This window comes from Oncorhynchus gorbuscha, linkage group LG22 (assembly GCF_021184085.1).
Source record: "Oncorhynchus gorbuscha isolate QuinsamMale2020 ecotype Even-year linkage group LG22, OgorEven_v1.0, whole genome shotgun sequence".
In the NCBI taxonomy this organism is placed as follows: domain Eukaryota; kingdom Metazoa; phylum Chordata; class Actinopteri; order Salmoniformes; family Salmonidae; genus Oncorhynchus; species Oncorhynchus gorbuscha.
This window is the reverse complement of record NC_060194.1, coordinates 37147310-37165109: the sequence shown is the minus strand read 5'-3', so window position 1 is coordinate 37165109 and position 17800 is coordinate 37147310. Positions and strand designations below refer to the sequence as shown.

At 46.0% G+C, this 17800-nt stretch overlaps 1 protein-coding gene across 6 annotated transcripts in view; it reads left to right on the top strand.

Annotated features, from left to right (window-relative positions):
• The window catches only part of tcf3a (transcription factor 3a), a 46051-nt gene that overhangs the window by 24752 nt on the left and 3499 nt on the right, over positions 1-17800 (top strand). For 2 of the 6 annotated variants that reach the window (XM_046322308.1, XM_046322307.1), the window contains 12 exons: positions 6595-6697; positions 8132-8268; positions 8380-8518; positions 8693-8751; positions 8937-9015; positions 10333-10409; positions 10555-10734; positions 10920-11031; positions 11170-11302; positions 11945-11998; positions 15862-16109; positions 17602-17748. In XM_046322308.1, coding sequence (XP_046178264.1) covers positions 6595-6697; positions 8132-8268; positions 8380-8518; positions 8693-8751; positions 8937-9015; positions 10333-10409; positions 10555-10734; positions 10920-11031; positions 11170-11302; positions 11945-11998; positions 15862-16109; positions 17602-17741 — 1461 coding nt within the window. In that variant the 3' untranslated portion in view covers positions 17742-17748. Of the gene's footprint in view, positions 1-6594; positions 6698-8131; positions 8269-8379; positions 8519-8692; positions 8752-8936; positions 9016-10332; positions 10410-10554; positions 10735-10919; positions 11032-11169; positions 11303-11944; positions 11999-12671; positions 12914-15861; positions 16110-17601; positions 17749-17800 lie in introns of all 6 variants that reach the window. The other 4 variants (XM_046322311.1, XM_046322310.1, XM_046322309.1 and 1 more) reach the window with 4 other exon arrangements.

The following is a 17800-nucleotide window of genomic DNA, read 5'->3' as shown; positions in this document are numbered from 1 at the left end:
ATCATGTGTGTTAACCAGAACACACACAAGCACAGACAAACCGTATACATCTCAAACCTAGCCGTAAGACCCTGTGATCACAGAGAAGAAACTTGGGGTTTATGGCTCCTTCTGAGCCAGTAAAGAATTCATTTGTTGTCTTGGTAACAGAACATAAGGAGTTCAGATATTGTTATTGGTTAATGGCAGCCTCCCTGTCATTGGTTCAATGCAGTTTACTGAACCTACATCCAGCAGATTGTACAGAAACTCTGTGTGCTCATCTTGTACTTTGTATAGGCTAGTTCATGTGACCAAAATGATACTTTACTATAACTGTGTGTGTGGAATTCTTGTCTGTTTAAAATCTGTTTGTTGTCTTAGTAACAGAACATCCCCTAAGAAAACCTTCCACGCTGCTTAGTTCAATAGTAAAGACAAAGCCCCAGTGTCCTCAAATACCATAGAGGCTGTTGATTTTGAATTAAGCAGTAAAAAGAGAAAGTACAAATGTACTCAATTGACATACCAATCATTTGAGCAGTATTCAATGTGTGTGTGTGGGTGGGTGGCCTAATCAAGACAGGATACAAGGTTTTGACCACACACAGTCTACTATTTCAGATAACTTGGGAATCATTAGAAAATACCATGTTACAGACCCCAGCCAACCAAGCCATAGACACCAACAGGCTCCTGAAAAGCTTGTATTTTAGTTTCTATGCTCACTCAGGACTCTACACACTCACAGGACTCTACACACTCCAACACACTCGCACACACACTTACTTCATTTGCTCACACACATTTATACTGACTATATATGCACACACACACACACACACACACACACACACACACACACACACACACACACACACACACACACACACACACACACACACACACACACACACACACACACACACATACAATCATCACATACGCTGTTGCTACTCTGTTTATCATATATCATGATGCCTAGTCACCTCACCCCTATACATATCTACCTCTATCACTCCAGTATCCCTGTCTCCTTCCCCCTATACATATCTACCTCTATCACTCCAGTATCCCTGTCTCCTTCCCCCTATACATATCTACCTCTATCACTCCAGTATCCCTGTCTCCTTCCCTCTATACATATCTACCTCCATCACTCCAGTATCCCTGTCTCCTTCCCCCTATACATATCTACCTCTATTACTCCAGTATCCCTGTCACCTTACCCCTATACATATCTACCTCCATCACTCCAGTATCCCTGTCTCCTTCCCCCTATACATATCTACCTCTATTACTCCAGTATCCCTGTCACCTTACCCCTATACATATCTACCTCTATTACTCCAGTATCCCTGTCACCTTACCCCTATACATATCTACCCCGATCACTCCAGTATCCCTGTCACCTTACCCCTATACATATCTACCTCTATTACTCCAGTATCCCTGTCTCCTTCCCCCTATACATATCTACCTCCATCACTCCAGTATCCCTGTCTCCTTCCCCCTATACATATCTACCTCTATTACTCCAGTATCCCTGTCACCTTACCCCTATACATATCTACCTCCATCACTCCAGTATCCCTGTCTCCTTCCCCCTATACATATCTACCTCTATTACTCCAGTATCCCTGTCATCTTACCCATATACATATCTACCTCTCACTCCAGTATCCCTGTCTCCTTCCCCCTATACATATCTACCTCCATCACTCCAGTATCCCTGTCACCTTACCCCTATACATATCTACCTCCATCACTCCAGTATCCCTGTCTCCTTCCCCCTATACATATCTACCTCTATTACTCCAGTATCCCTGTCATCTTACCCATATACATATCTACCTCTCACTCCAGTATCCCTGTCTCCTTCCCCCTATACATATCTACCTCCATCACTCCAGTATCCCTGTCACCTTACCCCTATACATATCTACCTCCATCACTCCAGTATCCCTGTCTCCTTCCCCCTATACATATCTACCTCCATCACTCCAGTATCCCTGTCACCTTACCCCTATACATATCTACCTCCATCACTCCAGTATCCCTGTCTCCTTCCCCCTATACATATCTACCTCTATCACTCCAGTATCCCTGTCTCCTTCCCCCTATACATATCTACCTCTATCACTCCAGTATCCCTGTCTCCTTCCCTCTATACATATCTACCTCCATCACTCCAGTATCCTTGTCTCCTTCCCCCTATACATATCTACCTCCATCACTCCAGTATCCTTGTCTCCTTCCCCCTATACATATCTACCTCCATCACTCCAGTATCCTTGTCTCCTTCCCCCTATACATATCTACCTCCATCACTCCAGTATCCCTGTCTCCTTCCCCCTATACATATCTACCTCTATTACTCCAGTATCCCTGTCACCTTACCCCTATACATATCTACCTCCATCACTCCAGTATCCCTGTCTCCTTCCCCCTATACATATCTACCTCTATTACTCCAGTATCCCTGTCACCTTACCCCTATACATATCTACCTCCATCACTCCAGTATCCCTGTCTCCTTCCCCCTATACATATCTACCTCTATTACTCCAGTATCCCTGTCACCTTACCCCTATACATATCTACCTCTATTACTCCAGTATCCCTGTCACCTTACCCCTATACATATCTACCTCCATCACTCCAGTATCCCTGTCTCCTTACCCCTATCCAGTATCCCTGTCACCTTACCTCCCCTATACATATCTACCTCTATCACTCCAGTATCCCTGTCTCCTTACCCCTATACATATCTACCTCCATCACTCCAGTATCCCTGTCTACCCCTTACATATCCCTATCACTCCATATCTACCTCTATCACTCCAGTATCCCTGTCACCTTACCCCTATACATATCTACCTCCATCACTCCAGTATCCCTGTCTCCTTACCCCTATACATATCTACCTCTATCACTCCAGTATCCCTGTCATCTTACCCATATACATATCTACCTCATCACTCCAGTATCCCTGTCTCCTTCCCCCTATACATATCTACCTCCATCACTCCAGTATCCCTGTATCCAGTATCCCTGTCACTTCCCCCCATATCTACCTCCATACTCCATATCTACCTCCATCTACCTCTATCACTCCAGTATCCCTGTCTCCTTCCCCCTATACATATCTACCTCCATCACTCCAGTATCCCTGTCATCTTACCCTATACATATCTACCTCCATCACTCCAGTATCCCTGTCTCCTTCCCCCTATATCTACCTACCTCCATCACTCCAGTATCCCTGTCACCTTACCCCTATACATATCTACCTCCATCACTCCAGTATCCCTGTCTCCTTCCCCCTATACATATCTACCTCCATCACTCCAGTATCCCTGTCACCTTACCCCTATACATATCTACCTCCATCACTCCAGTATCCCTGTCTCCTTACCCCTATACATATCTACCTCTATTACTCCAGTATCCCTGTCTACCCCTATACATATCTACCCCTATACATATCTACCATATCTATTACTCCAGTATCCCTGTCTCCTTACCCCTATACATATCTACCTCTATTACTCCAGTATCCCTGTCTCCTTACCCCTATACATATCTACCTCTATTACTCCAGTATCCCTGTCTCCTTACCCCTATACATATCTACCTCTATTACTCCAGTATCCCTGTCTCCTTACCCCTATACATATCTACCTCTATTACTCCAGTATCCCTGTCTACCCCTATACATATCCCTATACATATCTACCCCCATATCTATTACTCCAGTATCCCTGTCTCCTTACCCCTATACATATCTACCTCTATTACTCCAGTATCCCTGTCTCCTTACCCCTATACATATCTACCTCTATTACTCCAGTATCCCTGTCTCCTTACCCCTATACATATCTACCTCCATCACTCCAGTATCCCTGTCTCCTTCCCCCTATACATATCTACCTCCATCACTCCAGTATCCCTGTCTCCTTCCCCCTATACATATCTACCTCCATCACTCCAGTATCCCTGTCACCTTACCCCTATACATATCTACCTCTATTACTCCAGTATCCCTGTCTCCTTACCCCTATACATATCTACCTCCATCACTCCAGTATCCCTGTCACCTTACCCCTATACATATCTACCTCTATCACTCCAGTATCCCTGTCTCCTTACCCCTATACATATCTACCTCTATCACTCCAGTATCCCTGTCTCCTTACCCCTATACATATCTACCTCTATTACTCCAGTATCCCTGTCTCCTTAACCCTATACATATCTACCTCTATTACTCCAGTATCCCTGTCATCTTACCCATATACATATCTACCTCTATTACTCCAGTATCCCTGTCTCCTTACCCATATACATATCTACCTCTATTACTCCAGTATCCCTGTCTCCTTACCCCTATACATATCTACCTCCATCACTCCAGTATCCCTGTCACCTTACCCCTATACATATCTACCTCCATCACTCCAGTATCCCTGTCACCTTACCCCTATACATATCTACCTCTATCACTCCAGTATCCCTGTCTCCTTACCCCTATACATATCTACCTCCATCACTCCAGTATCCCTGTCTCCTTACCCCTATACATATCTACCTCCATCACTCCAGTATCCCTGTCTCCTTACCCCTATACATATCTACCTCCATCACTCCAGTATCCCTGTCTCCTTACCCCTATACATATCTACCTCTATCTATTACTCCAGTATCCCTGTCTCCTTAACCCTATACATATCTACCTCCATCTATTACTCCAGTATCCCTGTCATCTTACCCATATACATATCTACCTCTATTACTCCAGTATCCCTGTCTCCTTACCCCTATACATATCTACCTCTATCACTCCAGTATCCCTGTCTCCTTACATATCCCTATACATATCTACCTCCATCACTCCAGTATCCCTGTCTCCTTACCCCTATACATATCTACCTCCATCACTCCAGTATCCCTGTCTCCTTAACCCTATACATATCTACCTCCATCACTCCAGTATCCCTGTCTCCTTACCCCTATACATATCTACCTCTATCACTCCAGTATCCCTGTCACCTTACCCCTATACATATCTACCTCCATCACTCCAGTATCCCTGTCATCTTACCCATATACATATCTACCTCTCACTCCAGTATCCCTGTCTCCTTCCCCCTATACATATCTACCTCCATCACTCCAGTATCCCTGTCACCTTACCCCTATACATATCTACAATCTATCACTCCAGTATCCCTGTCACCTTACCCCCTATACATATCTACCTCCATCACTCCAGTATCCCTGTCTCCTTACCCCTATACATATCTACCTATACATCCATCACTCCAGTATCCCTGTCTCCTTACCCCTATACATATCTACCTCCATCACTCCAGTATCCCTGTCTCCTTACCCCTATACATATCTACCTCCATCACTCCAGTATCCCTGTCTCCTTCCCCCTATACATATCTACCTCCATCACTCCAGTATCCCTGTCTTACCCCTATACATATCTACCTATACAGTATCCCTGTCATCTACCCTACATATCATCACTCCAGTATCCCTGTCTCCTTCCCCCTATACATATCTACCTCCATCACTCCAGTATCCCTGTCACCTTACCCCTATACATATCTACATCTATCACTCCAGTATCCCTGTCACCTTACCCCTATACATATCTACCTCCATCACTCCAGTATCCCTGTCTCCTTACCCCTATACATATCTACCTCCATCACTCCAGTATCCCTGTCACCTTACCCCTATACATATCTACATCTATCACTCCAGTATCCCTGTCTCCTTACCCCTATACATATCTACCTCCATCACTCCAGTATCCCTGTCACCTTATCCCCCTATACATATCTACATCTATCACTCCAGTATCCCTGTCACCTACCCCTATACCCTATACTCCATATCTACCTCTATCTACCTCCATCACTCCAGTATCCCTGTCACCTTACCCCTATACATATCTACATCTATCACTCCAGTATCCCTGTCACCTTACCCCTATACATATCTACATCTATCACTCCAGTATCCCTGTCACCTTACCCCTATACATATCTACATCTATCACTCCAGTATCCCTGTCACCTTACCCCTATACATATCTACCTCCATCACTCCAGTATCCCTGTCTCCTTACCCCTATACATATCTACCTCTATTACTCCAGTATCCCTGTCTCCTTCCCCCTATACATATCTACCTCTATTACTCCAGTATCCCTGTCTCCTTACCCCTATACATATCTACCTCTATTACTCCAGTATCCCTGTCTCCTTACCCCTATACATATCTACCTCCATCACTCCAGTATCCCTGTCTCCTTACCCCTATACATATCTACCTCCATCACTCCAGTATCCCTGCACATTGTATATATGATATTGAAACTGACCCTGTATATGAATTACTTCTCGTGTTTTTGTTGTTTGTTCTACCTCATGTTGTTTTAGTACTACATTGATATGATTATTATATTGTTGGGTTTAGAACCTGTAAGGAAGGCATTTCACTGTACTTGTGCCTGTGAAACTAACTTGAAACCTTTTTTTTACTGTGTCCGACTCCCCCCCCCCCCCCCCCCATCTCCCTACTGTGTGTGTTCTGTAGGTGTATGCGTCAGCCTCAGGAGAGGACTATAACCGAGACGCTGCAGGGTATCCTGCCTCCAAGCCTGGGAACGTGGGCTACCCCGGCTCCTTCTATATGCAAGGTTAGTGTAGTGTATACCAGATCCTGTCTGGGGGCCTAAACTACACACTATACTTAGCACTATGGGTTTACCTAATTTACTACCTCGGCAACATGGAGAAGGTTGTGTGAAATGCCGTTTTGGGTGAGGTGATTTATTGAAATAATGCATTTTAGCTGACCAATGATGTCATATACACTCAGTGGACAGTTTATTATGTACACTCATCTAGTACCAGGTCAGACTCTCCTTTGCATACAGAACAGCCTGAATTCTACAGGGAATGGAAACGTTGATCAATTGGTATCAAGGGACCTAACGTGTGCCAGGAAAACATTCCCAACACCATTACACCACCAGCCTGTACCGTTGACACCAGGCAAGATGAGGCCATGGACTCATACTGCTTACGCCTAATCCTGACTGCCTAACTCAATAGGAACCAGGGTTCGTCGGACCAGGCAACATTTTTCCATTCCTCAATTGTCCAGTGTTGATCGCTTTCCCACTGGAGACGATTGTTGTTGTAGTTAGCTGATGGGAGTGTTCCTGAGATACTGGAACCAGCGGGCCTGGCACAGACTCTCATACCGTGCTCAGTCACTTGTTTTGACAATTCTTTTCTTTTATTGTAAGAATTGTTGTTTTTACCCCTTTTTCTCCCCAATTTTGTGATATTCAATTGTTAGTTAGTCTTGTCCTCTGAAACACGACCCTGCCAAGTCGCACTACTTCTTGACACACTGCCTGCTTCACCCGGAAGCCAGCCGCACTAATGTGTCGGAGGAAACACCATACACCCCCCTCCCACAGGAGTCGCTAGATCGCGATGGGACAAGGACATCCCGGCTGGGCAAACGTGTCGATTTTGCGTCGCCTCATGGGTCCCCTGGTCACAAACAACTGCGACAGTGCCTGGGATCAAACCCGGATCTGTAGTGACACCTCAAGCACTGCAATGCCTTAGACCGTTACGCCTGTTTAGCCCCTGTTTAGCCCATTCTAGTGTTCAACCAAACAGTAACTGAATGCCTCTGCCGTGGGCCTGCTTTATATAGCAATCCACGGTCTCCTGAGTCGATGTCTGTAGGAGCGATCCATTTTTGTGAACAGGCTGGTGTACCTAATAAACTGGCCACAATGTATGTGCCCCATTACTGTCTGTATTGTCTCATCCTCCCTGTTGAAACACCTTATGGCAGTGTGCTAGTGAGTCATCTGTCTGTACAGTAAATTGGAGTCATCAGACGAATGTGACCCCTTGTCTTATTTTTGGTGGCTCTTTCTATCCCCCCCCTTTCCCCTGTACCCTCTCACCACCACTCCCCTCCACACAAACACCCCTCTCACCACCCTCTCCCCTCCACACAAACACCCCTCTATAACCCCCCAACATCCCCTCTCACCACTCCCTTTACACACAAACACCCCTCCTCCTGGTTCCCCCCCTGACAGAAGGTCTGCACCCCTCCCCTGACCCGTGGAGTTCTGCCGGGCCGATGGGGCAGCCGGGCTACTCTGCTGTGCTGGGTAACTCCCCTCACCTGGGCCAGCCCGCCCCCTTCACGGCCATCAACCCACAGGACAGACTGGTGCGACTACTAACACACACTAGCTGGTTCTCTATATAGTAGTATAGAATACATTACCATTTCTCTCTCACTCATCGCCCAGAGAATGACTTTGAGCCTGTTTTTGTGCAGAAGCGCCAGCCGTTGCCACTTTCGCCCCAAAACTACCCCCTGCATGGCAGCGAGGTGAATGGGAGCTTTCACCCTGGGTCCGCTGGCTACGGAGTCCCCAACCACACCCCCCCCATCAATGGAACAGACAGCATCATGGGTACCTCTGTCTACCACTGACACTCTGAAGACTGTCTCTTTTTATCTGCCCGTCTCTGTTTTTCTCTCACTTTTTGGCTCTTCCTTTGTTTCTTCCTTTACCTCCCATCTTTTCTCTAAATTGTAAAAATGTCAGTTCTAATTGTTTACTATCTACCCGGTTGTTCCCTTCCAGCCAACCGGGGAACAGCTCCACCTAGCTCAGGAGATGAGATCGGCAAAGCCCTGGCATCAGTGAGTAGAGTGGCACAGACCACATCAAGCATAGTCTTCAGTGATTATGCAAAGTTGATTTATCTACCAAGACTAATATCAAACTCAATCTGCAAATAATAGAGAAGGCAGAGTTTCTGTTCTACTGTTTTCTGTATCACAGATCTGACTATTGAATGACTGTTTCGTTGTTTCTTTCTGTGTAGATTTATCCTTCGGACCACAACAGCAACACCTTCCCTTCATCTCCATCTACTCCAGTGGGCTCTCCCCAGGCCATAGCAGGTGACTGGGCAGGGAAAATACACCTGTACCTAGCTTTCCCCAGGCCATAGCAGGTGACTGGGCAGGGAAAATACACCTGTACCTAGCTTTCTCCAGGCCATAGCAGGTGACTGGGCAGGGAAAATACACCTGTACCTAGCTTTCCCCAGGCCATAGCAGGTGACTGGGCAGGGAAAATACACCTGTTACCTGGCTTTCCCCAGGCCATAGCAGGTGACTGGGCAGGGAAAATACACCTGTACCTAGCTTTCCCCAGGCCATAGCAGGTGACTGGGCAGGGAAAATACACCTGTACCTAGCTTTCCCCAGGCCATAGCAGGTGACTGGGCAGGGAAAATACACCTGTACCTAGCTTTCCCCAGGCCATAGCAGGTGACTGGGCAGGGAAAATACACCTGTACCTAGCTTTCCCCAGGCCATAGCAGGTGATTGGGCAGGGAAAATACACCTGTACCTAGCTTTCCCCAGGCCATAGCAGGTGACTGGGCAGGGAAAATATACCTGTACCTAGCTTTCCCCAGGCCATAGCAGGTGACTGGGCAGGGAAAATACACCTGTACCTAGCTTTCCCCAGGCTATAGCAGGTGATTGGGCAGGGAAAATACACCTGTACCTAGCTTTCCCCAGGCCATAGCAGGTGATTGGGCAGGGAAAATACACCTGTACCTAGCTTTCCCCAGGCCATAGCAGGTGACTGGGCAGGGAAAATACACCTGTAGCTTGGAGGATCACAATTGGGTTAACCCTTAGTGAAACCTAGCAAAGCATTTCTTATATGGTGGGTTAGAGCCTACTGCTGATTCCTAGCTAGTTTCTATTCGGTTGTGACTGAACACTGGGCTAAGGTGATATTTTGCTAAAGAGATTTAAGGGTTTGGGTAGGTGTAAGAGAAATAACGTCAGTGAACTGACCTAGCGGATCCCACCTGTTTTAGTCCTTAGGGGGCCATATCCTGTGGTGTAAGGTTACAGCCACATGGAAAATGACAAAAAAAATAGCTTTTTTCTCACAGGCAGATGAAGTGCAAATGTCACTGTTGGTCCAATGTGGAATCGAGCGACCAGATTAGGTTCTTCTTTGACACCAGTGCTTTGAGTGTGGTGTCTGAACTGGCCAAACATAAAACCTCTAATGAAATTTTACATAATTAGATTACATCTTGTCTAGAGTTACTAGATAACAAGTTATGGTTGACTGCTTTTCAACCGAATGGTTGTTTGCCTGGTAGATGGACAGCCCCACTCTTGCGGTTTGTGCCAACTATTTTCAAAGACAAAGTTTTTGTCCAGATGTTTAATGTCTCCCTGTCTCTGTAGGTTCTGCCTCTCAGTGGTCCCGGGGCTCAGGACAGGCCACACCCTCTCCAAACTTTGAGGGAGGACTGCAGGCTCTGGTGAGTTACATGTCATGTCCTATTCCTGGATGTGTGTAGTCACAGATCTTAAAAGATCACGAATAACACCTTGGTCTGAAGCAAGCTGGATGAGTTGAAGTTGATGAATAAACAGCGTTTGTTATACTTACCTTCTGTTCTACAGCAAAACAAAATGGAGGACCGTCTGGAGGAGGCAATACACGTTCTGCAGCGCCACGCCGGGGGACAGGGGGGTCCAGGGGGGCTGACTGACATGCACAGCCTCCTCAGCGCTGGGATAGGGGGTCTTGCCCAGGCCTTCAACAACGCTGGCCTGGGACTGGCCAACAGACTGCCCAACCTTGTAAGAACCGGAGGGATGATAGATCTTTAGTGGGCATTTCTAGCCATATGGAAGGTTTAGGATTCTGTCTATTTATTGTCATGCTGTTCTATACAGCCTCATGTAAATAGTCATGTGACAGCTATGTTATGAAGAGACTGTAGGACTGTTACTATCGAATCCCATGTTTCTCCTTTGCTCTGTAGATGGCCAACCACCATGAGGACTCTGCTGGTCCGCCCTCTAGTGGTCCTGGTCTGCATGGTCACCATGGCCCTCCCTCAGCCCAGTCTGGCAGCCAGCCTGAGGGCTTCACCAGTTAGTTCCTCCTTGTCACTCTTTATTTTCCTCTCTTGCCATTCAGGAAAGGAAAGGAGACAAAATGATTGACTCTCCCTCTTTCTCAAAATATCTACTGTGCTTGGCATTGACTTACCCCCCCCCATTTTCCCTCAGGCCTCTCTCGCTCCACACACTCGTCCAGTGGCGCCGACATCAAAAGGGAGGACAAGGAGGATGACGAGAACTCCTCCGTGGCTGACAAGTCAGAGGACGAGAAGAAAGACTCGAAGGCTCGCACCCGAACAAGGTGACTATGCCCTCTGTCTGTAGCAATGACACATTAATATGACTGAAATCAGTCAGTCACTCTCTTGAGATGCAAGTATAGGACTTCTATGTTCAGGCAAGTCGTCGTCATCGTCAATGCATGATTTACCTGGAAGTTTACATTAAGAGCTGGTTTAAGTTAGGATTCAGCTGTTTTCTGGCAGGTATTACTGTGTCAATTGTCTGATCAGTTGGCACATTGATCAAATTAAGTCATTTTGACACCATACTGCATTCCAGTCTCTTTTTAGTGTTGTTTGTGCAGTGCTATTTACAAAGTAAATAAAACTCTTGTCAAAACCTAAGCACAAGGTGATTGTTGTGGTATCGGAAGTGGGACATTTTGATCTGTTTAACTATCTTGTTAGCTTAGGCTAGCGAATGTGGCTCATTGATTTGTCGTGGGGACTGTGCTGCTGTTATTATAAAGGGGGTAAACTCTCACTGAACGATATCAGGATTTATTTGATTTTCAAGACATCTGTTGAAAATGATTATGTCCATTCAGGGAGTGCAGGTTTACCCTCTCTATTTCAACCTAACACAGCCCCAGCACCCAAAAAGAGGTGATTCTCCCTAGCACTGTTATCATGTGTGCCCTCGTGTCTACCGTTGTTTTCAGAGAGACGTTCTCCTTCCAGACCTTCTCTTCCTCCCTATCAGACACGGGAGCAGAGTAAGTCTGTATCCAGTCATGTGCGCCTCACCTCAGAGGGTGTGTCCAGAAATATAGACACCAAATAACATTTTTTTGAGAATAATTCTAAACTGACATCTATTTATTTATACCTGGTCGGCAGAATTTCAGCATAAACGATTTATTCAGGCATAGCAAACGCTTTTCTCGCTCCTTGAGCCGTGCCGTCGTTGGTGCCTTGAGTGAAGGTTTGTATCATCTTGCAATTATAACACATTCTTATAACACACAAGCTCTGAAAGGGATACCCCAGGTTTAGTAACTGATGGCGTAAGTATATTATTGATTTGATGACTTGAACCGAGATGAAATTAGATTTGATCATTTCACAGCTATTGCAGCACATGAACCTGGCTTTTACCATAACATTTTCAACATTGATAAAGAAAACATGTTTGTATGTTGTATATGAGTTTGCAGAAGTATGTTAGAGGATTATATAAAGTCCTGTTTTCTTGCTTAAAGAATGAAGAGCTTATTCTTTGTCGTAATGGTCCAGAAGCTGTAGTACAGCACTCCCAGAATGAAAGCATTTAATAATTCTCTAGCAAGTGATTAGAACAGAACGTAATAGTCTTGTCCACTTTAGTAAATATGTCTTCTATCCCTTCCAACCAAACCTCCCCCTTGGCCTACATTGACGCTTCATCAGTCACGATGATGAGGACGAGGATGATGAGGATCTGCCGCCGGAGTTGAAGAAAGAGCGGGAGAAAGAGCGGCGGGTGGCAAATAATGCCCGTGAGCGTCTGCGCGTGCGGGACATCAACGAAGCCTTTAAGGAGCTGGGGCGCATGTGTCAGCTACACCTGACTAATGAGAAACCCCAGACCAAACTGCTCATTCTGCACCAGGCCGTTAATGTTATACTCAACCTGGAGCAGCAAGTCCGAGGTCAGTGTGCTGTCACTGGGGTCCAGTTTTAGACGGGACAAAGAACCAGGGTAGGGCCGCGTCCCAATTCTCTTGATGCCTTCTAGTATCCGTCAGGGTAAAGGCCCTGGAATGTCTCCATACTCTTGAGTGGTTTGCTTTACTTGTCTCTTTTCCTTCTTTGATGTGAAGTCATTGGAAAGGTGTCAGGCTCCTGTGTTTTTAGATCATTGCAGATAGAGAGCAGACTAGGCGATGAGGCCACTTTCAAGTATTAAAACAAGTTTCCAACCATCTAGTTCGGAGAAAATGGGACGAGGAAAGGAAGCTATTTAGACTGTTTGTTTGGGATGTGGCCCCTTCTCCGTTCCTTTGAGGCTTTGCTGCTGTGTGCACATATACAACCTACCACTGGATTCATGTGTGGTTTGGTGTCATGTGTTGCCTGATCTAAACAGCATGGGTCGGTCTGTCTGGGCTGCTTCATGTGACTGCCTCCCCCTCCACTATATTAGGGCTCGTTCCACCAATTCGCTGCCCTTTGAGAAGTGTAAGAAAAACTTTTGGAATTCTCATAATTTTTACATTCTGTCATAAAGAGCACATGTTCAACTTAATAAAAAAACATGTTTTCCCATCTAAAGAGGTACAAAGAAAAATATATACTACATAATTAATAGCCGAAGTAACCAGGTGGACAAATTCTTGTTAAATCAGCCAAAAATCCCCCTGTGATGGTGGGAAGCTTGTGTGCAACAGGGAGAGGCATTTGAATGCAAGCTTCACAAAGTTGAATTGTTAAAACATTTCTTTGTGTAACAGGGTTGAAGTGTTACACTTGACCAGCTCAGTTTTCCACCACAAAACACCAGCAAATGGACAAAAAGAGTAGAATCTGCTCACCTATTTTTACACTATCGTTTGACTAGTAGATGTTTATTTTGGAAAAAATATTGAAGGAATAGTTTCACCATATTAAAACGAGAGTTCAAGTCGCTTAACAGGGTTGACCTTAAAATGAGGGACAGACTTAAATGAATCACTAATTGTATGAAATAATTCACCTTCAGAAATGACTTTGTCAAAGTAACAAAAAGGCTAGCACTTCACAATGATGGTGAGAACTTGGAGAAATGTTGCTTAAGAGGGTTAAAATCTTCCTAGAGGTCAGAGGCTGCACGGAGAAACATGTCAAAATGCTGAATTTTGCACTTTAGCAAGTCTATTCATGTAAAAACTCTGATTGAATTCTCCATGTGGTCTATATTAAAGGGCACTTCATTTAAATTAATAGGCTTTTAAAATTCTATATTTGTGCACAATTTCTACTTAAAATATCAAAGGGATGCGAAGGGCACTCAGTTGGTGGAACGACCCATTAATATTATATTTCTGGTTTCCCTTATACGCTTCTATCGCTGTCTCCCATCACTTTGCTTCTTATGAGGCCTTAGCAACACGGTTTAACAACCCATTATGTTTCTGTTAGCATTTTACACTATTACAATTATTTCAGGCCCCGATAATGACTTCTAAATTAATTTGATCAGCTTTGGGTAATGGCCCAAAGTGAAGTGCAAAGATGTTTTTGTCAGAGAGGATTTCTACATTTTCAACATTTAAAAAAAAAAAACTCTGACCTCGGACTTGCTGCTCCAGGTTGAGTATAATGTTAACGGCCTGGTGCAATGTGTCACCATTCCCAAGTTACAGCATTGAGCCCCCTGTATTCTGCCTGCTGATTGGCTATACTGATGCAGATACGGGTTGTGATTGGATGAGGGGCTCACTGTTCTGCTCCTATCCCATTCCTCAATGTATTAACTCACTTCACTTTCGTATTACAGTGTCTCTGTGTTGCATGCCCTTATTCGTCAAATGTTAACATTTTTAATTTACTGATTTCATTGAAGTCCTCTTCATACCCATCTCCATCTCTCTTTCTGTCATTTCCTTTTGCAGATGGCAGCAGTGATTTCAGCTTCCACTCATTCAGATAATACATCTCTGACCGCTGATGTATTTAACATGAGGCACCAGCATCTAGCTCTCTCTGTTTCTCTATCTCTGTGTTCCTGTTTCCCATTCTCTAGACCTGGTAGAGGGTGTGTTGCTGTCTTTCCTCCTCTCCCTCTCTTTCTTGGTCTTCCTTCCGCTTCACTGACAGCCCCCAAAAGCATCATATTATCACCTGTGAATAGACTCCTGGGTCCTGATCAGCAGGAGATGTAGACTGTTGGTCTGGGTTCTGTCAGATTCCATTTGGAACATTTGGTATGATGGTTGTCAACGCGTAACTCAACATTTTAAAAACTCAATTTGACAAAATAACCTTAAGTCGCTGTTTAGCCAATTGAAAGTCTCCCAAGAAGTGATGGAAAAACATGCTTTGGGTAAAAAAAATATATTCCCAGTTGCAAATATCATTTGTGAGTTCTTAAAAGATGTGTTCATGGACAATAGCAGTAACAGTAGTGCTCTTGTATCAGGATTCCGCCGTGTAACAACAAAAGGATTCTGTTACCGCGTCCTTCACAGTCCATCCATCCGCTCTCTCTCTCGCTCTCCTGCTCCACCGCACCACTCTCCACCGGGATGATCCATCCGTGATCCTCCTCCTCCTCGTCCCTGGAACACATTCTGTCCATCTGGACAACCACCACTTCCTGCTGCTGGCCTACTGCCTAAATATGGCACTTATTGAATGATGTCACAGTCAGGCAGTCTGATCAAGGATGTGAATAGAGTAATGTGCAGGGAATGCTGTAGGGAAGTGCTGGTCTAGGATCAGGTCTAAGTAACTATGCCAGACAAAAGATGGGAACTGGCCCTGGAACAGCAATTGGCTATCCACACAAACTATCCATAAAAACTGTCAGCATTTAGGGGTAACTTAAATCCGTAGGGGCATCTTGGTGGGTAAAAGCAGCAGGTGTTGGGGTGTACCATAATGCCCCCTCCCTCCTCAGCAGCAGCTGCAGCGTGGCCTCGCCCAGCGACGACAACCTGACTGCAGAGGAGAAGGAGAAGCGTGAGCGGGAGCGCCGCTCGGCCAACAACGTCCGGGAGAGGGTGCGCGTGCGCGACATTAACGAGGCGTTCAGGGAGCTGGGCCGGATGGTGCAGGTGCACCTGCGCGGCGACAAGGCCCAGACCAAACTCATCATCCTGCAGCAGGCCTCGCAGGTCATTATGGGCCTGGAGAAGCAGGTCCGAGGTAGGCCTCCATTTAGGAAATTATCCAGTGCCCTCCACCCAGCCAACTATCACTCAACTAGCATGGCAGTGAAAGGGTTCATATTGGACCTTGAGATCTGAGGTAGGCCCCCTTTTAGGAAATGATCCAGTACCACCCCCACCCAGCCAACTAGCTCTTAATACTGGGCCTGGAGAAGCAGGTCTGAGGTAGGCTTCCCTTTAGGAAATGATCCAGTACCACCCAGCCAACTAGCTCTTAATACTGGGCCTGGAGAAGCAGGTCTGAGGTAGGCTTCCCTTTAGGAAATGATCCAGTACCACCCAGCCAACTAGCTCTTAATACTGTGCCTGGAGAAGCAGTTCTGAGGTAGGCTTCCCTTTAGGAAATGATCCAGTACCACCCCCACCCAGCCAACTAGCTCTTAATACTGGGCCTGGAGAAGCAGGTCTGAGGTAGGCTTCCCTTTAGGAAATGATCCAGTACCACCCCCACCCAGCCAACTAGCTCTTAATACTGGGCCTGGAGAAGCAGGTCTGAGGTAGGCTTCCCTTTAGGAAATGATCCAGTACCACCCCCACCCAGCCAACTAGCTCTTAATACTGGGCCTGGAGAAGCAGGTCTGAGGTATGCTTCCCTTTAGGAAATGATCCAGTACCACCCCCACCCAGCCAACTAGCTCTTAATACTGGGCCTGGAGAAGCAGGTCTGAGGTAGGCTTCCCTTTAGGAAACGATCCAGTACCACCAAGCCAACTAGCTCTTAATACTGGGCCTGGAGAAGCAGGTCTGAGGTAGGCTTCCCTTTAGGAAATGATCCAGTACCACCCCCACCCAGCCAACTAGCTCTTAATACTGGGCCTGGAGAAGCAGGTCTGAGGTAGGCTTCCCTTTAGGAAATGATCCAGTACCACCCAGCCAACTAGCTCTTAATACTGGGCCTGGAGAAGCAGGTCTGAGGTAGGCTTCCCTTTAGGAAATTATCCAGTACCACCCCCACCCAGCCAACTAGCTCTCTTAATACTGGGCCTGGAGAAACAGGTCTGAGGTATGGCTTCCCTGTAGCTCTGGAAGGATTCCTTACCAAACCCAACCCGAAAAGAGATGGGGAAGAGGAGGTGCTTCACCTCTGCCAAACACTTAGTGACCTCACTGCTGCCGTCTGGCCGTTCCTCTGTTCTGTCCAGCTGTCTCCTCTTTGTTTGGTCTTTTGTTCTCCATGATTTTCCAATTTATATATTTTTCTATTTTGTTTCATATCTAGAATATTGCGGCATTTACACCTTAATCATACCTTCTGTGCCTGTCACATGTCCCTGCCTGTTTGTTTTTACCATCTCTCGTTCGTAGATAAGCCTAACCTCCCAGGCCCTTCTCGGTTTACTAGAATCTGTGAAACCTGATGTTAAAGCCCCTTGCGTCCATCTTTGACTATTGTCTTGTGCTCACCATCAGTTTACCTGAACCTATAGATCCACTTCTCACCTGTGATTCCGTGTCTCCTCTTCCTAAAGAGCGTAACCTGAACCCCAAGGCAGCGTGTCTGAAGCGGAGGGAGGAGGAGAAGGTTTCGGGGGTGGACCCCCAGATGCAGATGGGAGGGGGGCACCCCGGGTTAGGCGGCGATGGACACAACTCTGTGAACCATATGTAACACCCAGGTAAGCTGTCATACTGTAACTGTCAATACCCTATGTATTGTTGTGGCATGCG